This window comes from Macadamia integrifolia, chromosome 11 (assembly GCF_013358625.1).
Source record: "Macadamia integrifolia cultivar HAES 741 chromosome 11, SCU_Mint_v3, whole genome shotgun sequence".
NCBI lineage: Eukaryota > Viridiplantae > Streptophyta > Magnoliopsida > Proteales > Proteaceae > Macadamia > Macadamia integrifolia.
In genome coordinates, this window is record NC_056567.1 from 29373681 (window position 1) to 29397929 (window position 24249).

At 37.8% G+C, this 24249-nt stretch overlaps 2 protein-coding genes across 7 annotated transcripts; one reads left to right on the top strand and one right to left on the bottom strand.

Moving 5' to 3' along the window:
- Positions 1-1728: 1728 nt before the first annotated feature.
- LOC122094385 (frataxin, mitochondrial) lies at positions 1729-9987 on the bottom strand. Of its 5 annotated transcripts, none has more exons than XM_042665172.1 (7): positions 9805-9987; positions 8194-8396; positions 3507-3797; positions 3107-3179; positions 2982-3029; positions 2791-2885; positions 1729-2164 (listed from the first exon to the last, which is right to left on the bottom strand). In XM_042665172.1, the coding sequence occupies exons 3-7, from the start codon at positions 3746-3748 to the stop codon at positions 2035-2037; spliced, it is 588 nt and encodes a 195-aa protein (XP_042521106.1). In that variant the 5' UTR covers positions 3749-3797; positions 8194-8396; positions 9805-9987; the 3' UTR covers positions 1729-2034. The 5 variants fall into 5 exon arrangements, with proteins under 5 accessions (XP_042521106.1, XP_042521103.1, XP_042521105.1 ...); XM_042665169.1 differs by having other exon boundaries at positions 9783-9987; XM_042665171.1 differs by lacking the exon at positions 9805-9987 and adding an exon at positions 8511-8796.
- Positions 9988-14434: 4447 nt separating this feature from the next.
- On the top strand, positions 14435-23682 carry LOC122093832. Of its 2 annotated transcripts, none has more exons than XM_042664350.1 (5): positions 14435-14656; positions 15646-16082; positions 16192-17479; positions 17631-17777; positions 22892-23682. In XM_042664350.1, the coding sequence occupies exons 2-5, from the start codon at positions 16032-16034 to the stop codon at positions 23515-23517; spliced, it is 2112 nt and encodes a 703-aa protein (XP_042520284.1). In that variant the 5' UTR covers positions 14435-14656; positions 15646-16031; the 3' UTR covers positions 23518-23682. The 2 variants fall into 2 exon arrangements, with proteins under 2 accessions (XP_042520284.1, XP_042520285.1); XM_042664351.1 differs by having other exon boundaries at positions 14437-14656; positions 15646-15905.
- The last annotated feature ends 567 nt before the right edge of the window (positions 23683-24249 follow it).

Sequence of the window (24249 nt, forward strand, 5' to 3'; positions counted from 1 at the left end):
TTAAGGCTAGAAACCCATCACAAAGCCCATGGCCTGCACAGCTCAAAGGACCTATTATTTTCTTCTTCTTTCTAGATTACATAAGCATTATAATGGAGTCTGAACCCTGATCAATCAGATGTAGGATCACAGGTTAACACAAACAACCAGAATTTAAAGATTAAAGATAGTTCACAATCTAGCCAACAGATGTGGATGAAATTCAGGTCGAGTAGGGCATTCTAGCAATATCGAATAATACCAAAATTTGAGGATGATCCAACAGTCAGATTATTAACCATGGGATGATTTCAGAATTAGCAAGAGCGAGCCCCAAAAATCTGGGAACTATGATACCAGCAGATCAACAGCTCTGGTGGAGGTCAAACTCTGGTCGAACCACCTATCTAAGAAGAGGGAGAATATCTCCTCCAAATAGCAGCCAACTCTAAGGGCTAGATTCCCTTAGGTGGTAGGGTCAATCGGCAGAAAAAAACACCAAAAAAAACAGGGGTGCTGCCATCAACAAAACACAGCCAAACATTGTTTAAAAAATAATTCCAGAATGTAACCACTGGTCAGGATTATATTCAGCAGATAAACAAACGTTGAATCCCACAGAAAACTCAAGAAATTGAAGATAAATGTCTGTACTTACTTGGTGTTAAAGGGAAGAAGAAAAAGAAGAGAAGGGAAGGGAAGGAGATCAGATTTCTCACCTAAACAACCTCAGAATCCCACTGAGGCTTCCTGCATCTCCCACAGTAGATCATGTTTGTCACAGAACCATTGAAGCAAAGCTCAAATTTTTATTTATCAAAACTCTTTTTTTTTTTTTTTTTTTTTGGTGGGGGGGGTTGTTTCATTATAGAATAAATTAGTACCATCAGAAAAACACGAAGCATTAAAAAAAAAAAACCCTCCATGATGAGAGTGTCTTATGTGGTCTAATTACCAATTACAGATAGAGATAAGGTAGAGTTCCATTCTAAAAGGACTCTAACACAACTAATTAACTAAAAAGAGACAAAAACAAAATAAAACAATTAATGGTCCCCAAGATTCTGGTTTGAGTGACCAGAAAACACACAAGACAAATGGTCAATTGAACCATAAGGCTCTAAAAGGGAATATCGTAGGCTACTTAGGTGGCCTGGTTCCCTTCTTCTTTTGATGATAGGTTTACTGAAACCTATCCAAAGGGTGTACCCAATACACAAGTCTCCCGTCATTGCGGGATCTAGGGAGGGTCATAATATGCAGACTTACCCCCGGCTCGCAGAGAGGTTGTTTCCTTACTCAAACCTGTGACCACTAAGTCACAATGGAGCAATCTTACCCTCGATTTGCTGAAACCTATCTGCATCACATTATTTCTTATGATTCAATCTTCCTTACCCCCACCCCCCCTCCCAAAAAAAAAAAGTTCCATCTACTAGACACATTTTTCTTGTTCAAAATATTAATTCCTACTTTATCGAGGTAAAGTTCCGTCTTCAAAAAATTATATGTAGTTCATGAGGGTGCAGATGGAACTTTACCTCGATAAAGTAGGAATTAATATTTTGAACAAGAAAAATGTGTCTAGTAGAAACAAGCTTCTCTATGGATGGATAGACTGAGTACAATATAGAAAGCTCAGCACCCTCATGAACTACATATAATTTTTTTCCCTCTATTCTGTGAATAGCATTTAAAAATAGAGTCATGGAATAATAGTCTCAGTTCCGCATCTACAAAGTTTTCATATGTCATATTTCTCTTTCTGAAAAGGGAAAGACTGCTTTCATTTATGTGAAAATTAACTGTTCAAGCTCCAGCCAAAAAACTGAACAGGACATTGATACACAATATTCATGAAGTTGACCGAAGGAAATCAAGTAACCAAGCATAAATCCAACATCCAAAGTCAGTGCCACTAAAGTAGCGGCGTTTACAAGAATTTTTTTCAAAAAAAGAGCAACCAAGTGCACGAGGCTCCACCGCTACTGCAAGGTCTGGGAGGGCATGTACACAGCCGTACCCCTGCTTCACAGGAGTTGCATTTACAAGAAGTTACGATAGAGAAATAGGTTTACCACAAAGTTGTTCCAATTCAATTTCCAAAAGTTGTATTAAATTTGCTTTCGTTCGCCTATAAATCCAAGATTGACCACTCCTGTCCCAATCAAACCTAGATGGACCACTGCAAGAAAATCAAAAAATGACAAACTTCAAACACTGTGTGGGAAGAAATAAAAATAAAATCTAACTAGACAAATTGAATCCGTAGAAAGCAATGGTAGTTTGCATCAATCTACAAATCGTACAGTGGTTCCAATGCTGCTCCTCGCAGAGCATGAATGTATGGTGATGGTAACAGATAGCCTTGAGTTTGAACAAAACCCACAGGTATAGTTACTACTAACTAACTCAAATGGACCCTCCAATTGAATAAAAGCCCCCATACTAATTTCCAAAATAATGAATATAAAAAGGACCAGGCCATTGAAAGGTCTGTGAATTATAACAATTATACAATTCAATGTTAAAAACAAGGTTATTTCAAAACAAAATATAATGCATCAAAATAATGTGATCTTAAACAATTGACCATTAAATCCCAAGGATAAGTTGTACAATCATGCTCTGAGAGTCTACAACTTGGAACCAAGATATTCAAAGAGGAAAGACCATACAAAGTAAAATGAAACCATTTTAGGCGGGAAAAATTATGCAATAGCAGCCAAATACTAGAATGAAAATCAGAAAGTTGTTATAACACACAAAGCTTAGTCTTATCCATCTAAATGTGATGTAAAGAGCAAGTACCTCACTGGAGAAGACAACCAAATCTGCCTATTTGGTGTTTGCTTGTTTAACACATAGGTACCCGAATTCCCAAGCTTCAGTGTCAAAACCTGATTCTGTAAGATAAAATACCCAGAGTTATTAGTGAAAATAAATGTGGTATCCTTTTGGAAAATCTAGTGAAGTTCCCCACACTAGTCCATTATGCTTACCGCATAATCAATGTCAAAACCATCAATTTGGATGGAATCACCATATTCCTGTTGGAAACAAAAACGTATAAGTAAACATTTTAACAACTTACTATTTCTGTTATGAATTCAATAACAAGAATCACCTCCAATTTCTCTTGCAAATCATTTATTGTAGCATCAGCCACGCAGTGAAACTCATCCTCCTCAAGTATAGAACTGTACTTGACATTATACAATTGTCAAATCAGTGTTCCCATAAGTTTTCCAGGATACAGGCCATATAAGAAATTGAATGCAAGTAAACTTAATCTGAAGAAAAGCATCTGCATTTCAACAAAGTTATATAGAATGTACATGGACATAGGAAGATACAATCTTCACACACATCCAGATCTATTTTTATACAAAGAGAAATGAAAATTGCTGCTATGAAGTCAATAGTTTCAGTAATTTGGGGGAGGGGTTTGTTGTGGGGCAAGGTAATTAATAAGCCAGATTATCATATTGGCAAACTTATTAAATTGAAAAGGAGACATAACACACCGATAATCAATGGCAGCAGGTCCTTGAGCATCATCGATAATCGAAGACCGAGAGCAGAAAACCCTATGAGCAGATGCTACTGTTGCCGACAAGTCAGGAGCTCTTGAAGCTTCATGGATAAACGGAGAAGGGAGAATATATAGAGGAGAGAAACATTGATGTCTATGGAGAGAGGAAGATGAATAGGATTCCAACACTAAAAATCTTCGAAATGACAAACATTTCCTCATTGACGATAACATAGTTCACCTTATAATATGAAGTCGGATCGATTTTTTATTCCTTCTTCTTCTGTTGGGGTAGGGTGTTAAAATCAGATCATCAAACCCATAGTAAGTTTGGGAACATCGACAGGAATGGATACATACGGAAATTAAACGGGTTACATGATAATAATACGTTTCAAAAATCTGGCGCAATTAAACGTGTACTAAAATGATACAGCACATGTTGAATACATGTTTAATATGGTTGCTCTGTAATATGGTATTCAGAATGAACTAAAACTGATTATGTGTAAGTAAATTCTAATCTCCCATGCTTTCAGGAACACTTAACCCAATCTAGCCTTCCAATTCGAAATCGTTTCTCATTCTTCTAGATTTACATTCAAAAGTATGCTATCATGCCCTTTCAATGCTATATCCTTATTCTTGACAAATAATGTTGTTCATACACTGAGCATCAAAATCATAAAAATTCCCCCTCTAATGTCCTTTCACTAGGGTACCCAACAGTGTTGGTCCTCTCAGTGGTTGCCACATCTTAATTAACTAATAATGTTATGAAATGTGGTTAGTTGGACAAGGTTGTGATTGTTGTTTTTGTTTGGTATGAAATTTGGTTACCAAATTGGAATTCTAAATACTAGTTGAGATCTACCAAGGTAAATTGGAGCCAGTTCAAGAACTCATCCAAAATAATCATACGAATTTTTTTTTTCTTTGAATTAGACCCTCTTATACTTCTGGACACGGTTACAGCAAAAAATAGGCAGCTGCCGAAACCTGAAAATTTCTTCAATTCTTATTGCAACTACAATGGAAGTAAGGAAATTAAAACTAAATCTGTTATTAATATATACAAAGAGCTATAATGGAAGTAAGCAAATTAAAGTAAATTTGTTAGCAATATATTTCTATAAAGAGGATCAAAGTAGACTAATTATTGCCACAGTATCCTGTAATTGTTCTATCAGACTATCACTCAAACACGAGTTAGTTTTACACTATAATATAATGCAGAAGGCAAGAATTTGGGTGAGGACTCATTCGAATGACGGGAGAAAACATTGCAAGTCCACCTTTTCTCTATGATACCCTTTTTATTTGTCTCATATTTTCTTTTCCTTGGATTTTCTCCCCTTTGGGGCCCCTTTTCTCTTTGGTAATGAATTTTTTATTCACCCAAAAAAATTAGCGAATCCTCCATTGCATGTTTAAAGGAAAGGATGTATACATTTAGTAAGAAACATTCAAAAGTATAAAGTCAGTATCAAGGGGGAAATCAAATAGGCAAGGAACACTATTCTCAAGAAGGAATCCGTTGCTTATCAAGTTACTGCGCAGCCTCAAGAAGGAACGCTCTCTCTCTCTCCATTTAAACCCCCCACCTCCCACAAAATAAAAATATCTCTTTCTTGGGAGAGGAGAGGAAAAATGAAGATATTTTATATAAATGAAATTGAAAGTAGCAGAGAGTGAGTGCTATCAGGTTGAAGAAAATGCCTGAGATAACTTCCTAAACAAAGGCCCAGGCTCTGACGGGTGCTTTAATTGGTGGATATCACAGTGTGCGTTTCTCCAATCCAGAATGTCGGATGCTGTCAGAGCATGTCCAATTGTGCAATTCTATTTCCAGTTACTATTCCAATTAAAAAATTAAGTTGGCCAGTCAACCAGGTTAGTGCTGGAATTTTATTTCAATTTTGAGTTCTCAAGTTAGTCTCTGAAATTGGTTAGAAGTTGTAATATAACGAAATTGATTGGATCAGTTTGTAGCTATTTTAATTGCTAATCAGTTTAAGTTTTATCCGCATACTCGCTTTATAATTTCAACTACACTGAGGTACAGAGCAACAAATAACTGCAGGATTCTCACTTTTGCAGTAAAATTTAAATTCTGTTCCAAGCAATGTGCCAGCTATTTATTGTTTCATGGATCATAATTAGGTACCTAAGATTATATTTCAATGAACTTGAAAAACAAAAAATTTCTGTATGAATAATATTGATGAGGAACTTCAACTGATTTGACCAATGTAGTTTCTACTTTCTTCTATCTGATGGTAGGATAAAGTTAGGGCTACTTTTGATACTTTATTCCAGTGATCATAACTTCTGATTTTTTACATTGTAAATTTGCTTAACAACCATTTTCAACAGTTGGTGTTGATTGTAGAGAAGTTTTTCCAACCAGGAGTACCTATATATATGTGTGGAGGGTCTTGTTCATTTAGCACATCAAAGAATCTAACCTTTTTAGGATGTGCTCTTACTGTACATGTATTTGCTATGGGGCATTGATTTTTGTGGCAGATGTAATAGTAGATCACAGAAGTTCGCATTTTTCTTTTGTCAAGTATCATTGATCTTATGGTTTTGAGGTCAAGGTTGAGTGTTTTAGACTGGCTAAACCCATCAATAATTTAATTTTTATCGCATTATAAGTTTTCCCTGAGCTCTGCATCCTTTGGTGCAGACATCGATCACTGATTTTGAAGTAGAAGGAGCTTGATGAAAATTCAGACACTAGCTATCACCCTCTATGGCATGTTGTCTCCCACTTTTATCTTTCTCTTTCTAAAAAAAGTTATTATCAACAGGGGGAAAAGAGGGGGGGGTGTGAGAGTAGCAACATACACCAACCAAGAATATCTACCCATGCACAATGGTTCATGAAACAATTGAACCATTTAAGGAATGGGTCAATCATATACTTGTATGTAACAGAAAGATTGATCTTGGCACTTGTATCAACTTTGGGTGTGGGCCTTTTAGACAGGGTTCATGAATTTTAGACTTAGGCACAGAGAAATTAGAAATAAAAGAAAGTCAAGAAAAAACAAGAGTTTTAACTAAATTTCTTAACAAAGGATTGAATCGTAATTCGACTCGCCTCCTTCCCTCTCCCCACCGGTATCTCGTTCCCGCTGCAACCAACCATCGCCGTCTTCTCTTTTCTTCCTCTCTTCTTATCTCTTGCTTGTTGTACAACCATAGACGAGAGCATCGTGTTCCCAAAGTATCATGTGTTGTCTTGGTGAGCAGGTAAAACCCCCTTCTCTCAAGTACCTTGCTGTATTTTTTTCTCTAATCTGAAACCTAAACTCCCTCTGTAATGCCTTAATCGCAGAGTAGAGCTCTTCATGCTGAATCTTTCTCTTTCCCAGTTAAGTCACTTCTCTCAATTTCTTTGGCGGTGAGTTCTGCAATGGATTAACCCTTTTTTTTATTTTTTTTTTTTTTTTTCAAAACAAAGAAAAGCATTTCCATGGTTGATTGTGTTTTGGCAAGTTCATCATCTAAGATACTGCAAGTATCTTAGAAAATCAGTGGAATGCAATACTCAAAGTGTACATTTGCTTTCTGACATGATCATGGGTTTTGATTTTCCATCGCATTTGTGTTTGAACTTGAGGGGTTAGGAATGGGGGATAGGGTCGTGACTCAAGAGTCTCAATGACTCATATAGCATTCAAGTCTCTCTCTCTCTCTGCGTTGAATCCGAGGATTAACTCTCAGTATTTCAATGTTTCTCTCTACAATCTCTATCTATATTTAGACCTTACTAGAGTAGAAACAGTGCTCTACCCCAAGAGCTATGGCGCTACGGCAGGTTTTGGGGGGAGCAAGACTATCAACAAAATCATAATTATCATCATAAATACACATTTTAAACTTTCTCATTTCCAAAATCAGGAAACTGATATGTAAATTGTAACACCATACCATTGCCAAAAATATAATAGGTGGAAACAAATAGAATGTTTTATCCTCAAGTATATCAATGCATGTATATATCCATATTTGAATTGCAGAAATATGTGAATTTATGAATGGATACAAGTCTACATGCATGTAATTGATTCTTTGTGGGATCTGATATAGGCTAGTATAAGAAGTCCAACAACCTGGTGATCTCCAATGCTCCATTCGCCATCTTGATTGTCACTCACTGATTCTATCTCACCAATCTTCATACCATAAATATGCAACTGTAGGACAATAGCTAATTCCTATTATTGCCCTACATGCCCAATTATGTTAATGGCAAAAGGATTATCTCTAACATAATATTGTATTTGGATTTAATTATGAAACCCTACCTAAGTCCAACTTACGGGAATAGAGTCAATGAGTAATTTCTATATAAAGGACTCTAGGTCCTCCCCTACCCTGTATTGATTCTAAAGGAGAGCTAGTGGGAGAAATCTATAGTAGGTTCTTCTCATACTGTGGTGAACAGTATGTAACCCATCGTTATTTTAGCATCAAGATCAACACGAAAGTGATGAATTCAATAGCAATGTCTATAAAAATCAGTAGCCGATCTTGAAAAATGACGTAAAAAGTTCACATAAAAACTTATGAAAATGTCATTACATCCATGCAATTTGGAAAAATATAGGCAGTTTTATTATATCACTATTAAACCAACTACACAGGCCAAGTAGCAAGTTTTAAACCTTTATTAACAAGAAAATTGAGATTGATGCTTCAGAAGCTGATACTAATCTCCACCTTTGTTCAAGTCAAACTTGCTAACAAGCATATTAACACATCTCACTGACAAAAAATAAATACATCACTTGAGCACATGGAAGCACCAGAGATGAAGAGGTTTGTTGAAGGAACTGGAGCTGGATTTCTAGAAGCAACACTACTGGCACTGGCAGCAACAGGAACTCAACTTGGTCATTCAACACAAGCAGGGAGGACATATTCAACAAATTTAAGTTAAAGTAAATGAAAAAGATGCATTGATTCTACTAAGAGCACATACCCTGGTTACTTGTTTCATGATTTTCATCCAACAAGCACTTTGTGTGAATTAAGGGTGGTGGCGGGGGGAGAGAAAAAACTTCTTTTTGTGGCCTTTTCCCCAGCCCAAAAAGAAGGTAATACATAGAACACATGACATGTTTTTTCCCTAATATGAAGGGGGGCTTAATAACTTCCAAACATAATGGATGTATAACAGAAAAAATGGATCCAGATCACCAACCAAATCCATGCTACTGGAAGAAGTATGATGGAAGGAGATCCAAAAACAGTCCTTGAGAAGTTCCCTTCAATGCAGCACAGAAAAGGAGTATAACCACACAAGGACAGTAATATGTTTAAGGGGAAAAGAAAATAAATCTTCTAAAGGTTGTTGGAGGCATTATTAACTGAAATTCTTCAACAGGTGGGGGTTGAGAGGGGGGACGATTGTGAATTTGTGGTAGTATCCCATCAGCCATGCTTGGTCATTTCCATAATCAGATAAGGATGTAAACATTATGATGGTTTTTAGATAATAAAGATTCATTAAGAAAGTAATATGACATTAGAATACTGCAATGTGATGAATTAAAACATAGAATTGAAAGTTTTCTAGAATGATCACCAAGACCAAGGCATAGGGAGGAATATTAATGTACAATCTTCATACAGGAAACTGAGATTCACAAAGCTTGCCTCTGAAATTCTCCATATCAGGCGCAATTCATCCTACATGAGTGCCCTCCTACTTGCACAATTTAGTGCTACGTATCCGGCATTCCTTGGAATAAAGAACCTTTATGGCTGCAAGTATAATCCTAATACTATGGGCATCCAAGCAGTCCCCCAAATTCAATGGTGCCCCTATAGCAAAACATTCGGATGCCACAGAAGCGAGATTCACAGGGTTTTATCAGTACCTAAGCATTCATTTCTATACAGTAATTTGGTTCGGGACATGATATAACTATGAAGTCCAAGTTGTACTATGTCTACCCCATTTCACCTTTTTTTGCATCCCTTATCACTACTGCTATTTCCTGTTAACTTATTCTGCTGAACAACACTCAAAAACCCTGTCTCCTTACTCTGTTTCATACCAACCCAGAACCCATTTCAGCCCATCGGAATGATAAGAGAAAACATTGAAAGCAAGCCATTTTTCAGATTATGGGAATGATTCTCAACCTGTCCCTAATCCCCAACTTGATTGCTTTGTTTAACAGTGATGGAAGAAAAGTTTACGGAGGAGAGAGAGAGTTATGCATCCATTCGCTCAGAAAATACTTACGGAGAAGAGTAGAGTCACTGACCGACCGGAGGAGGAGAAGAGGGGATGTCGTCTCTCGCCGCTATAATTGCCCCCCGCCGCTGCAATCTCCACGGCTGGCTTTTCAAAAAGCGATAGGAGGAGAAACGGTATCGACGCACGCCCTTGGTCGCCTGCTGCGAGAAACGGAAATGGAGAAGAATGGGGCAAAGTCGGTTGGTTAGGCATGCTTTGTATCATTTTTCGCTTTTTATTTTTGTTCACAGAATAGTTTTAGTTGCATTCAACATTAGAGATTGTTTTTATTTTTAAAAAATTAATACAAAAATTAAAAAGATCAAGAGTCATTTATGTGTTTTAGTTAAAATTGGTTTTCAATTATTTTTATACTAAATTTTAATAATACACTGTTTAAAATCCCAATATGAAAGGATAAAGTAATCAATTGTTTTGTAATTAGAAATCCAAGCCCCTTGGAGGTTGCCCCCTCTTCTTCAATCCAAAGTGAAGAAAGATAGTTATAAGAAATATGGGTAAAGAAACATCTCTTCACCCATTTCTTTAAAATACTATTTTGTACATAGGGATACTGAACTATTTCTCACAAAAAACTATTTCTTTCAAGTAGTCACCAAACCATTTTTATGTTTTGATAAAAAAATTGGTTTTCATTAATGATTTTTGTTAAATAGGTAAAAATCAAAAAGAAAAATTATACATATAATAATTTGACCTTAAAAAAAAATTGTGTATAAATATGTATCTATGACATTATATCAAAAAAAACTTCTTTTTGTGTGTGTTATAAACATTTGTTTCAAGTTTCGACCAAAGTTTAGATAAGTGTTTATTATGCATATAATATGCGACTTTACGAACTATAGCCAATGACTTTTAGAATCTTGCAAAAATTTCTACACCTATAGTAGTTTAAGCATGGAGGTCAACAAAGAATTACAAACGATAGAAAGGAAAACCACATTCAAGGATAAATCCAATCATGTCCTTGAGTAAGGGCTAATTAGGGTTATAGTTGAGATCTCAGGTTGAGTTTGATCGATCTTATTTAAGTTATATTATAAAAGGGAAGTGTTTCCTATGGGGAGTGTGGTTCCTACACATGAGCAATGACCAATGGAAGTACACAAGGAAGCATCAATAGAGGCGACATTTTCCATTTCATAGGGGGCAAGTTGGTCATTCGCCTCATGTGTCTAGGTTTAGGGGCCACACTCCCGCATATGTGTGGTGCAAGCTACATTAGGAGATAGTGTTCTTTTTCCCTTATTATGATATTATTTTATCTAAAATTAAAGGTTTCCTCGTCGACATAACCCAATCCATGCATCTCCTTTCCCCTCCCCTTGGTCGGGGCCGATCAAGGCTAGCCTTGCCCAACCCTAACTCAAGGCCATTGTTGGATTTATCATGCTCTGAGGCAGGGCCCAATGAGGCCGTGCCAACTAAGGTTACTTAGGGTTGGGCGGGGGGTGTAAAAAACCCAGCCTATCCTGACAATAATTTGAGGAATTGGATCGAATTGGTTGGAATTGGTAAGATCGATATAGACAAGGGGAAAATGGTTAAAAAAGTGGCTTTCAACGTGTGTATTTCTATCCGATCTAGGGTAATCTTGATCAATATCATATCAGTATTAACCTTCACTGAACCCATTCCCTATACCATGTTAGATACTAGAGTGAATTACACTCCCCTCCCCTGAATGTTTCATCTATTACACTCAGACACTCTGCGAAGTTTATAATTACAAATGTACCTTGTGGTATTAACACTATTAGTATCAAGTGTTAAATGTCCTTTTTACCCCCATCCCCTTTGTCTAAAACTCAAGTTTTTCAACTTCTCCGTCTTCGTTCCCAACTACGGTTGGCAAGTCTTCCCTTTTTCTCAAGTGATTGCATGTTGCATCACCTCCACGTACACAATAAATAAGTAAAAATTTGATTAAAACATTAGTTTCATCTTTGTGCTTCATCTTCCCTTTCCCTAATAAGCTATGAGATTGAGAAAGAAACAGGAGAAAAACGAAAAAGCGGCAAACGGGTATTTTCTCTTCTTAATCGGGGCTCAGGTTCACCTCTTCTCAAGCAACTTAAGGGTCTCCACCAGTGGCTGCAAACAACCATTGCCTGTGAGAGAAGAGATAAGACCCTCTCACCACCCTCCGAGTTTGCCCCACCAATGCAGGTGGAGAGATCTATCCCCGCCTATAAATTGGCAAATGCCAACACTTTTTCATCATCAGCACCCTTAACAATCAGTTGTAAAAGAGAGAGAGAGAGAGATTTGCAGAACTTGAGTTGGATTGATAACGGAGAGAGAGTATTAGAGAGGCACACCAATTTGCATAACCCTAAGATCCCTAAATCCCGATCAGAACCATATAACGCAAGTTTTGAAGTATCGTTTAATATGTTCAGAACCCTAAAATCCCAATCATAACCATATAGTGCAGATCATGTTAAACCCTTTGTCCGATTTCAAATTTCAAAACCATATAGCACAAGTTCAAAAACCCTAACTCTCTCATGGTTTCTCAAGGAAGAAGACAATAATAAGGGTTGAGGGCAAATAGGTCATCTCCATTGGACCAAGGGTATTTTGAGTTTTAATGCAATTTTGCAACACATGATTCCTCACTTAACTGTTTCTCTCACTCACGGTCAAAGTACAGTTGATAGAATCTACAATTTAAGAGGGAAAAATTTATAATTACAAACTTCGTAGGGGAGGGTTGTGTAATAGATGAAACATTAAGGGGAGGGGAGTGTAATGCACTCTAGATACTAAGAGCAACTGCTCCACCTATCAAGACAAAAACCAATAACCCCAATAAAATAAAGAATAAGAAGAAAAGAATGACCTGAAGACCTCCTAATGGACATGAACTTAGCTCATCACAACTTCACCAATTGCCTAGCACAGTTGTCCTTTGACCACTTGAAAATTGAAACCTTTGGTTAAGCCTTGAGCCATGAGCCTTGGAGCCCGTGCTCTGAGGCATATGGCTTGGGCTTAGACATGCTAATGCCTGCAAAACCCAGCCGATGCATAATCATCCAGAAATAAGCCCATTGGATCTGCCGCTTCTAGTTTCGAGAATCCCAAACACCGCCCAAACATGCCCATGTCCCGAGATACCCTGCAAACTCCTCCCGATTTCTTATTTTTTGCTTTTTTTTTTCCAAGAGTAAATTACATCCTCCTCCCATGTATTTTACTCTTATTATATCCCCCTCCCCTGTGTTTATAGAAATTACATAATCCTCCTATGTGAGATGATGTTGTTAATGTGGTGTTAGTTTTAAATTATAAAAGACGATTTTAACCTTTCGTAATTCAACCACAAATCAAATACCTATTTTACCCCTAGAGTTTCTTAAAACCATTTTCTCCCACCATACACTTGATCCCACACCTTGAACCGCATGCAGTAACCCCATTGGAAATTTTTGAACGTAAGTTGCCGGCATCGAAACTATTGCAATGGGGACTTTTCCCGACAGAACTGGATAGGGCACGTAATAGACAGGTACCGGTTGGATTTCCATACGAAGAAAGTGACTTGCCAAGAGAACATGTTGGTTGCGGTTCATAAAAGCTGGTTAAAAGGGACATAAAAAAAGTTGCCTCTCTTAGAATACACTTCTCCACTGCAAAGAATAAAGAATCAAACTAGAAGCCATGTAAACAAAACCCAACTGAAATGTAAGAGAGTTTAGCCCCTCCAGCTTACAACTACAAAGAAAAAAGTGTAATCTGCCCCCAAAAAAATTCCTTCTTCTGGTTACCAAAACTTGTAAATAAAGAGAAATTTGTACCAGACGACTATATTTGGTAGCACCAGTGGGTCTTGTAGCGTAGGCCCCATCAAGCAGGCATTGCCAATGGAAAATGCAGTCCAGTAAAATTGAGGGGTTTCATGTTGCAAACGGACTCGTTCCCGTGATTATTGTTGCGTTTGTTGTGTTGTTCCTTATAGACAGCCCTGCGTTGGCGTTGCGTTTGTTGTGCTGTTCCTTATAGACAGCCTTGAGCTGGAGCTTGCTCATGAGGAAACCCTTGATATGATTGTCCAAATAGAGGGCAAAGGGCGGACTGGTTCACTGTTTGCCGATCGTGTTTCGCAGGAGAAGATAGAGATGCAAGGGGGTAGATTGAAGTGAGAAGGATGTGTAAAAGATTAATGTATATCAGGGTTTTGTTTTGAAAGGGTGAAATAATCTTTTAACAAAATTGAAGGATAAACTAGGTATTATAGAAATATTAGTTGCACTTAATGGTATGACTTAACGGCGTGAATGTTTTGGTAAAAACTAACATACGATAGAGGAGGATTATGTAATTTCCAAAAACACAGGGGAGGGAATGTAATAATAGAAAAATACAGGGGAGGGAATGTAAATTACTCTTTTTCCAATTTTTTTTTCGGAAAAATGGTGTACGCAATTACTAGTCTTACCTTTTAAGCGAAAGAAAATAAAACAATAAAAAGGCGTGGAGAGAAGATCTGGACCGTCGATTTCTTGAAAATCCGAGAGTCATAGACGATTAAGAAGACTAAATATTCCGTAGGGTTCGGCTAGGACTGGTTAGCGTTGAATTTACCTCGTCCGCTGTTTTTATTGAAATGCTTTTGACTAATCACCGCAAATTCACCATTCTCGTCTGTGACCTTCCAATATAAAAGGCCACAATCACAATTAGTGATTTCTTCTTCCCTCCTCCTTCCCCAATCTAACAGAGTTGGTTTCATGAGATCCAAGGTTTCTTAGGTTTTCATCGCTTTTCTTTCCTTTCTTCGTGGGAGAAAGATCGCTGTTTCTCTTAACGAGTCTTTAGTCTTTTACCATATACATTCTGGATTTGGAGAGGTTAGTACCAGATCCATCCGTTTCATCTTCTCTTTTTTCTTAGATTTCTTCCGCACCTGTTTCTGCAATCTTTTATCAATATTTTTTTTTTTGAGAAAATTATGATCCGTAATGAGGTTATGCTACTGCTACGTTCGTAGTTATTGAGTTGCATGAGGATATTTCTCTTATATGTGGCTTCTATCATAAGTCTTATCTGAAATTCTGTGCGATTTCCATGAAATTGATCTGTTGAAAACTTGGAATACGTTGAAATTCTGTATGAGCATTGCTAGTTACCTTCGTAACATTCAATCTCTTCTTGGCCTTCTGAAGAACCTTCTAATTACCATCTCTTTTGCAATTAAAATAATCTACATTTACTCCATGGCAATATCATTGTTTTGGATTTCATTGTTGATCCTAATAACTGGCTTTTGTAAACAAAAGATTAGCCCATGTACTCCACTTTTGTGTTGACCTTCTCCTACTGGAATCTATTTAATCGACAGCAATCTCATTTCCATGGATAATGTGAGCTCATCGCAATGTTTCAGATAGGATTGACGCATGGACTTAATAAAGATAAAGGCACAGAGCAATGCAACCACTGGGTTCCCGAAATTTCTGGATGCTCCATAACCAGCATCATCAGTGTTGGGGGGTTTCTTTGATCCAAGGACCCCTTTTTTTTTATTTTAAATGCTGCTGAAGTGCTATTTCCATTTTCGATCTTCTCTTTTTGCATTTTTGAGTTTGAAAATTGTTTGATGCTGCTCCCATTAGCCTTGAAAGAGGACAATAAAAATTTCATTGAGCAATGATCAATGTACACATTCTCATAGAATAACCGTGTTCTTTTTGTTATCCCAAACCATAAAATCTCAATATATCATAACCATTCATTCATCTTATGTATGTGGAAATGTCCAGCTAGCATCAGTTTTTTGTTCCCTTTTGATGATATTGAATTTACTGGTGTTCACTCTCATAGGTTTCTTTTGTGACAGGCGTGCATCTCTTCTACATGTTTGGGAGTGGATTTTCCTAGTTGACAGTGCGTTCTTTACACTCTGGCCGCTGCAGCAAAATCGTATTCTTCTCGCACCTCTAAGTGGGTGTGGGGTAGTTATGAAAGGGTGATTATATTATGTGTGCTAAGGAGATCAAAATCATCACACATTTGGAGAATGTGCCGTGTTTCAGAGGGTCTGTCGCTCGACTATGGCTAAGATTCAGAAAGTTTGACGGAGCTCCTAAATTCTGATAGGTAGTAATTGTACCCAGAAAATCTGTGTAATTTTGGACTTGGTTAAGATGTGCCCAGTAGTTATTCATAAATAAGTACACAATAGTGAAAATAGTGTGTGTATGAAGTTATGGTCTATGTTTCACAATGGTTAGGTTCTCATGCTTCCATGCTTACATCATTCGCCATAAATCAAAGGTTTGTACGTGAATCAACTAGGACTTTTTGATGTTAAAAGTTTAATTTTTGGGAGAGAATTAAGATATTGTTTCTAACTATAAGCATCCTCTATTTTTCTCTCATTTAGAAAACTGCTCAACTGTCTGCTGGAGCGATAGATAGACCATCTCAGGATCAAGCTCTGAAGGTTCCCAGTATACCTTCTAATTTGAATCCCGTTCTCTTGAAACCTTACGAGGATACCCCTTCCAACACCAGTGCCAAGCAGCTTAAGAATTCCTCTTTTGTCGAGTGTTGCTCAAAATCCAAGGAAATGAATAGTAGTTTCAGTACTGAGGGTGATATTAAAGTTCATCAGATGGTGCACCTTAAAAAGAGTCTGTCTCTGGAAAGTGGATTGGACAGAGAACGAAAAGACTTTTCCAGGGTTGGTGCTGAGGATGAGATATATCTGGTATCTACAGGCGATGATTCCCATGAAATGAACTCTAGTTCAATATTTGATATTCTTGACCATGGTGTGCAAATGAAAGAATCATTTGACGAGAAGAGCCCAGGAATCAACTTGCTTAATCAATGTCATGAAGATCTTATCACTGAATCTTTTCGAGTGAATTGTGTTTCAGTACATAGTGACAGCATTTTCTCAATTGGAGATCCAAAGCAGCTTGAAAGAGGAAATGAAGATTTTGTTATCCAGTTATCTGGTGAGCATGGCACGGACTCTGGACTCAGTACATCACCTACTCCACCCATTATTGCAAAAGCACATTCATTGCCTGACCTGGGAGTTTGTACACCTCACTCGGGAGAAGGTTCCTCTTCCCCAGTATATATGGGACCCAACTGCAGATATTCTGGTACTTTTTATGCTCAAAATGCCAAGAGGGAAGAGTTTGTAAATCATGAAGTTAGATCTTCTGCACTGGCACAGAAAAGGGATAACAGCTTATCTGAGAATGAAAAAGATAAATGTGAGAATATTTTTGGTTATGGATACAATTCTTTTGGCTTCATAGGTCCAGAAAAAAACTGGATAGCTGAGGGAAGGGATGGAGTAGCCATGGCGAAAAAGCTTCAGGGAGAACCCTCTGTCCAAAAGTGGAGTGAGTTGCCTAGTAAGGATTTCAAGATCAAGCGTATTGAGGAGTGGGTTAGCATGATTAATCTTCTGGATAACAGTCCTTTAGAGGAAACAAGTGAACCTGCCCATTCTACGAATGAGATAAAGAAATCCTCTGCAGCTTTGGATCCTAAAAACGCTACTCCAGGTTTAGAGGCGGCAAAGAGCTACATCTCATCTTTGACTGCCACGTCCACATCAGCTCAGCTGACAAATCTTGGGTTGGTTGTGGTCCCATTTCTTAGTGCTTTTGTTAGCCTAAGGGTGCTTAATTTATCAGGAAATGCTATAGGTATGCATAACTTTGCCATAAAGCTATCCTGTTTTTTCTCATTGAGTGAGTAAATATTAGGTATAAAGCTTTATTTAGTGGGTGATGTCTCATAATCTAAAACAAATGACAATTCCTTCCTGTTACATAATCTTTATACTACATTTTCCAGCGAGGATAACTGCCGGTGCTCTTCCACGTGGCCTCCATGTGTTAAATCTGTCAAAAAACAATATTTCCATCATTGAAGGCCTTCGTGAACTTACACGCTTGCGTATACTGGACCTGAGCTACAATCGAATATTCAGACTCGGTCATGGTAAGGCATGTGTTGAATTTGGTTTTTAACATTGCAAGTTTTTGATATACAAATTTTTCTATATCCTTTTTTATTGCCATATTTGTGTCTTTTGTTCACTTTCGACTCTAGTATCTATCACTTAGAGACTAACAATTTTGCTTTTACAGTATCTATTACTTAGAGACTCCCAATTCAGTTTCTGTTACTATGACCAAAAACCCAAGATGAAATGAATAAACTACTGACCTTTATCTAGTTGATTACAAAAACTAACCCTGCATGTGAGAATCTCAAGAAATTAACTCCCTCTGTCCCGCAAAGACTCCGTTTTGGAGTTTTTTTACGTTCCTCTTTGTTTGTCCATTAAATATTAAATGTTTAATAGATTTCTTAGTTTCCCATACTACTCTTAGCATTAATGCATTAAAAGAGGGAGAAAGGAAGCAGGAGTGATGCAGTAGCATTATTGTGGCTGGATAGGCATATGACCTGATATGGAAACCCTGATTGGAATTTGGTCTAATAAAGATTGTTAGGGGTAGCCTTGTAATTTTTTAGTTTATTGGGAGATACATACATATGTGTTAGTTTTCCCAGTTCCTAGTTTGAGTCAGTTTCTATTTTGAGTTGAGAACTTGAGATTTCTTTGTTTCTATTTTATACGCATGTAGAATTTGGTTGAATATTTAATAATTCGAGTTGGTGTTGGAGCCAAGGATTGGACGTGGGTTTTCTCCTTCTTCTTCATCATCGATTCTGTTTGGCATCTCATTAGGTGTGGCCTTCTTCTCCTCATCTCTATCGATTCAGTTCAGACCTTTCCTACCAGGTTTGGTCTACTGCTCTTCTCAGTCTATTTCCTCCTTTATTCTTCTTTCCCTTCTTTTAATCTTCTTCCTTTGTACAGTTACCCCGTTTATGTTCCATATTTAACGGTATCGATAGCCATTCACGTGGTTTGTTCGAACTCCTTCAGGCTGTGTTTGGTAGCCGAGAGAAGAAAAGAAAAAAGTACAAAAATGGTTTAAGAATTTCTCTTTGTGCTTGGCATGTCCTGATCCAAGATAAGATTCAGTTTTTGAATTTCAAAAAGTTTTCTTTTGCTCCCAAAAAAAAAATCTTGCCAAAAACACAAGAAAACATGAGAAAATACAAAAACTTTTTTTTTCTTCTCTTCTAATGGTAACCAAACATACATAATTTTTTTTATTTTCTCACCATTTCATTTCTTTTCTTCTCTTTTCTTTTCCTTTTTTTTCTAGATTTTTTTTTTTTCTTTTCTTCTCTTGGCTACCAAACATAGCCTTAAACCTTCTCTGTTCCTTCTCAGATTTTGGGAGAAAAATCCTCACCCCTGGGTGACCCTCTCCGCAGATCACCAGTCCAAAAGCTTACCGGTATAGAAAGTTCCAGTAAAACTTCATGATGCAGCCGGGACTCTCGGTTGGGCCAAGGCAGGGCTGTATCTGCCCCAAATTTTTGGTTTATTCAAACCCATACCAAGTAGCCTATGCCAGCCAATTCTGCCACATCAATCAGATAATTGGAGGAAGATATTCTCCAGAATAATTTCCAGATATGGATTGAGATATTTCCCACGTTTCTTTGCTAGCTAAATGTTGAGATAATTACCAGATTTAGTAGGCCCTGTGGCCAGCTGGTGAAGATCAAGCTAAAGACAATATTGCTGCATGGAGGCTTTCTTTTCAAGTAAAAAAAAAAAACAGCTGTCAAGCTGATTTGGATTAGGAGAAAAGTTATGAGTTATTGTTACTTGCCTAGGGTTTTGTTAGCTTCGGATAGTTTCTATTTTTAAGTAGATTTGCTTATGTGATTAGCGCTCTTTATTTTATTAACCAATTAGAGACAGGATTTTAATTGGGAATGTTCATAGAAGATCTTAATGCAATTAGTCCTATTATAAATGAAAGCAAGAGGCTGCATACAACAGCGAATGAGATTGAGAAAAAAGAAACACAGCTTTGTGCTTTTTTGCTCTGTGAGAGTATGATGAGACGCCATTGGTGAGAGACCCGAGTCAGAGAGACTACCTATCTTCTTGTTCCCCTCCTCATTGGTTGGATCTCTCCTTTGAGTTATTTCCTAGTTTAGTAGTTTTCTTTAATTGGTTGGATCTCTATTTTTTTTATATACTATTCATAGTTGGAAAACCAAGTTTTGACTAGGGCAAGTCGACTACGTCGAATAAAAAAATTCCAAAACCTGGTCAAGAGTCGCATAGATGACCAAACTCGGTGTTTTGACCAGTCTCGCTAGAAACTCCCCGAGTTCAGTCATTGTTTTTTTTACATGGTCTATGACTTTAAACTTAGCCTGAATGCTTCACTTCGCCTTTGGACCAACTCTTCGAGTCGCGACAATGAGGTGGGACGACATGTTTGATTGTACTGTTAGTCTTGGGCCTCTCTCTCTCTCTCTCTCTCTCTCTCTCACACACACACACACATTGATAGCGTTGGCGTGAAGGTACACAAGTGGTTGGTAGAGGGGATGCACTTGGCAGTGTGGTCTAATGATGAGAGAGTCACGATGAAGGGGAGGAGCATATGTCACAGATGAATCCGGTCATGTATGAGACGCTGCAGATCGAACTGGTTTTGTTGTGCAGTAAAGGATTCTTTGTTGACTACTATTAAGGGGTTGGTGAGTTGGAGTTCCTCGTCTAAAATTCCAGGCCAATCCGAGGTCATGTGGGTGAAATCTTACACTTGAGCATGATCTGGTTTACTGCTTCCTTCCCTCATAGTTGAGAGGTTGAAAGAGAAGTAGTGTAACGCTCCTGCCCCATTAACCTTGGCACAATATTGTCCTCTTTGGCCCATGGGCCTCAACATTTTAAAACGCTTTGTACCATGTAAGAAGGCTAGAGGTTATCAATTAGCCCAGTAATCTCCCCCTAGGTGATGTAGGACTAAAGTTTGCACACCCTCACCGATCTCCCAAACACTCTGGTACATGCCGTATTCTTGGTGGGGACATCTCACTGATCTCCCAGGCCGGTTTGGCACTTATCGTATTCTTGGGTGTCACAAGTAGTGACTCTTTTTTTATTGTTACCGTAAGCTTTGTTTCTCATTATACCACAACTTTCATCAGTTGATTCTATTTAATTCTTTTCTTAGTCTTAACTTCCAATACTCTCTACTTAATTAAATAATTCCAGTTGAGACCCATATATGTTATCTTGTCCAAGAGGGGTCCAATTGAGTGTCACAAGTAGTGATCTTTTTTAATTGTTACCATAACCTTTGCTTCTCATTATACCACAACTTTCTTCAGTTGATTCTATTTAATTATTTTCTTATTCTTAACTTCCATAAATACCCTCTACTTAATTAAATAATTCCAGTTGAGTCCCATATATGCTATCTTGTCCAAGAGGGGTCCAGCAGTTCCCTTTATTTACAGTTTTATCACCTGATTTTTAAGTCATCCTTGTGGGCCCATAGCAATCCAATTAAGGATTTTGAACCTGGGACCACACCAAGGAGGAACTAAGGAGACGGAGGAACCATGGAAGAAGAAGAAGAAGATGTGTTTTACCTTTTTATTAATTTTCCAACCGATTCTAAGTGGGATCGTTTTGCTAGAATCGGCCTCTTCCAACCGATTCTTACCAATCCCGATCGGAATCTGCCCCAGCCGATTCCAGCACTGATTCCGCTTCCTTAAATCGCGGTCTGGAGAGAGTTACTACTAGAAGACCAACTCTCTTGGCACTATTTCAGCTGCTTCAAACTATTATCATGGACTAGAACTCCAAAACAAAGCGGTCATCAAGGAGTTCAAAGCTGCTAATTCGGTTGGAAGCAATGAGTAGTGCTGGAACCCCAGGGAGGTCTGGAAGTCCTGCCTGTGAGAGGATAAAAGACCCTTGGCCTCTATCCAAGAGAAAAGGGCCTAACTGAGAAGGTTTAGTTAGAAGAGGGAGTTCTGGTTGTAGGTTTCTCCATTATTTATAAAATTTCATGATTTTTGGGGCTTAGTTATAATTTTAAGAAATAAGTGGTAAAGGTCTGGTCGTTGATAGGAGGTTTGTATTCTTGGTTTAGTGTGTTTTAATAGTTTTAAGTAGGAGGGTTAGCTAAACCCTTAGCTTAATCCGGTTAGTTTCTATTTTCTGGTCACTGAATTCTTATTGCATTGGTGTCTATTTCTTACTTTAGGAGCAAGCATAGAGTCCATGGATACAGTCCATGTGGGGACAAAGGGTGGTAGTTAAGTTGTGGAATTGAAGAACTGCTCTTATTCTTAGTTGTATTAATTTTTCTCCACTGCTAATAGTATTTCTTTGTTGTTGTTGTTTTCGAAGATTATATCTACTGTTTTGGTATTTTCCTTGCACTGTATTGTTCGCCATGAAAATGTGATTAATGGATGAAGAAGTATAGGACCTGGCAACCTTACTGGTGCTGTCGGGTTGAAATTGAATTTGTATTTTATCTCAAGGAATAATCTGTCCTGGAGTCTTTGAGAATTAGTTAATCTCTGACGTCCGTGTTTTGGCATCCTTTTAGCAGTTTTCAAGTAAGGTGATTTTCTGGAAACAATTTCACAAAGATCCAATGTGAATATATTCTAGACCCGCATAAGACTTGTTAATTTTGGTGAGAAGTTAGCGTTGGCCTTTGTAACAGTATTACTAGATGTATTAAGCCTAGGGTTTTTTAACCTAATGCTACCTTGCAAAAGTAGGATCAATAGACCCACATATGGGACCCACTTATCTTCCAGTGTACAATACATATCAATTTTTCCCCTTTATCTAGCCAAACTTGCTTTCTATACACCTTTCACTTTTGCTAGTTTTCTTGTTCGATAGACTTCCACTCGATCAACATAAAAAATAAAATATAAGTATCTGTGGAGGAAAATATTTCCAGCTACCTTGATTCTGTCATTATATGGGATTCTTAGATTTCTTCGAAGATTGCAAACAGACCTCCATGTTATGCATAAGAAAGTTTTGGTGAATTCGGATGTTTACTTCAGGTCACTATTCCTGCATTAAATTCTGGACATGTAACTTTGGTGATTATGGTTTTTGTCCACATTTCTTGGCTGTTGTACATCCTAGGCATTAATTGTCTTCTCTGTTCTTCCATTTGAAGGACTGGCTTATTGTTCATCTGTTAAGGAGTTATATCTAGCTGGCAACAAAATCAGCGAAGTGGAAGGTCTACATCGTCTCCTCAAACTGAACATCCTGGATTTGCGCTTCAACAAAATATCAACAGCCAAAAGCCTTGGCCAACTCGCAGCCAACTACAGTTCCTTACAAGCCATTAGCTTGGAAGGCAATCCGGCACAGAGAAATGTTGGGGATGAACAACTAAAGAAATATCTACAAGGTCTTCTGCCCAATCTGGTTTACTTGAATAGGCACCCTATCAAAGCTAACTCTTCAAAGGAGGTTGCTGACCGTCCAGCTCGATCAGCGCTCAATGTGCATAAATTTGATGGTGGCCTAAGATCAGAACTTAAGCTGACCCGGAAGGGAAGCCTTAATGTAGCATACCACAAACCATCATCTTCATCCAGCCACACCCGTACAAGCAGAGGCACAGGCTCGGTAAATCGGTCTAAGAGTCGGCAAGGGCACGTCCCACCAATCGGAACTAAAGGGACTACCGAACCTCATCACCATTATCTTGACCTTAGTATGAAGTTGAAAAACCTGCGCTCAGGGCTCTCTATGCACAGGAGTCAAAGTGCGGGAGATCTGGGAGCTCCATGATCAGATCTCCAGTTTTTATCCATTAGTTTGTTTTTGTAAGATTTAATTTACTTTTGAGATATTGGATTACTGGAAACTTTAGGGGAAAAAAGGATTACTAGAAACTTGAATACCTGATTGTTTGCAACACAATATTAAATTGGTTTGCAGCTTATTTTTATCGTATTTGTTATTTAGTTATTTGTTTTATGTGTTCAATTCATCTACTTTTCGGATCTGGCTTCCCTACAGCAGCATGGTATGCAGCGCACATCTGATGGCTACTAGCATCTGGGCATGCACTTCAGCGCACAGGCATACACCCAAAGGTGTTCCCAGCTATGCACCACAAACCATGCTGCATCATAGAGGAGCCCCACGCGAAGTTGACAAGCATTTGGATCTTATTGGTATAAGATGTTGAAGTGTTGGACTTCTACCCCCACACATTCTAGAAATTGGATTGGGGAAGAAGAATCAAAAGTTTTCATAGATTTGTGATTTATTTATTTATTTATTTGGAGTTATTTGTAAATCTTGCTACAAGAGGTGAGTTTCATTAATGTTTTGTTATACGCGAAGATACCCTCAGCTTGCGTTTGACTGGGTTATTTTTTCTATTGCCAGTTCGTCTTTCTGTGAAAAAAAAGTGAAAAGAGATGTTTTTTTATGCCAAAAAAAAAAGGACAGATTTGATAGTAATGGGAGTACCAGTAGGTGTGTGCAAGGACATACACAAGACTAATGTCAATA

Excerpts from the sequence above, each read along its gene's own strand:
- LOC122094385 (XM_042665173.1), bottom strand. The coding sequence starts at position 3,748 with ATGTTATCGTCAATGAGGAAATGTTTGTCATTTCGAAGATTTTTAGTG. Across the intron at positions 3,180-3,506 it reads CCTGCTGCCATTGATTATCG|TTCTATACTTGAGGAGGATG; the intron begins GTGTGTTATGTC and ends TGTCAAGTACAG. Across the intron at positions 2,886-2,981 it reads GTTTTGACATTGATTATGCG|AATCAGGTTTTGACACTGAA; the intron begins GTAAGCATAATG and ends TTTATCTTACAG.
- LOC122093832 (XM_042664350.1), top strand. The coding sequence starts at position 16,032 with ATGGTTAGGTTCTCATGCTTCCATGCTTACATCATTCGCCATAAATCA. Across the intron at positions 16,083-16,191 it reads TCATTCGCCATAAATCAAAG|AAAACTGCTCAACTGTCTGC; the intron begins GTTTGTACGTGA and ends TCTCTCATTTAG. Across the intron at positions 17,778-22,891 it reads AATATTCAGACTCGGTCATG|GACTGGCTTATTGTTCATCT; the intron begins GTAAGGCATGTG and ends TTCCATTTGAAG.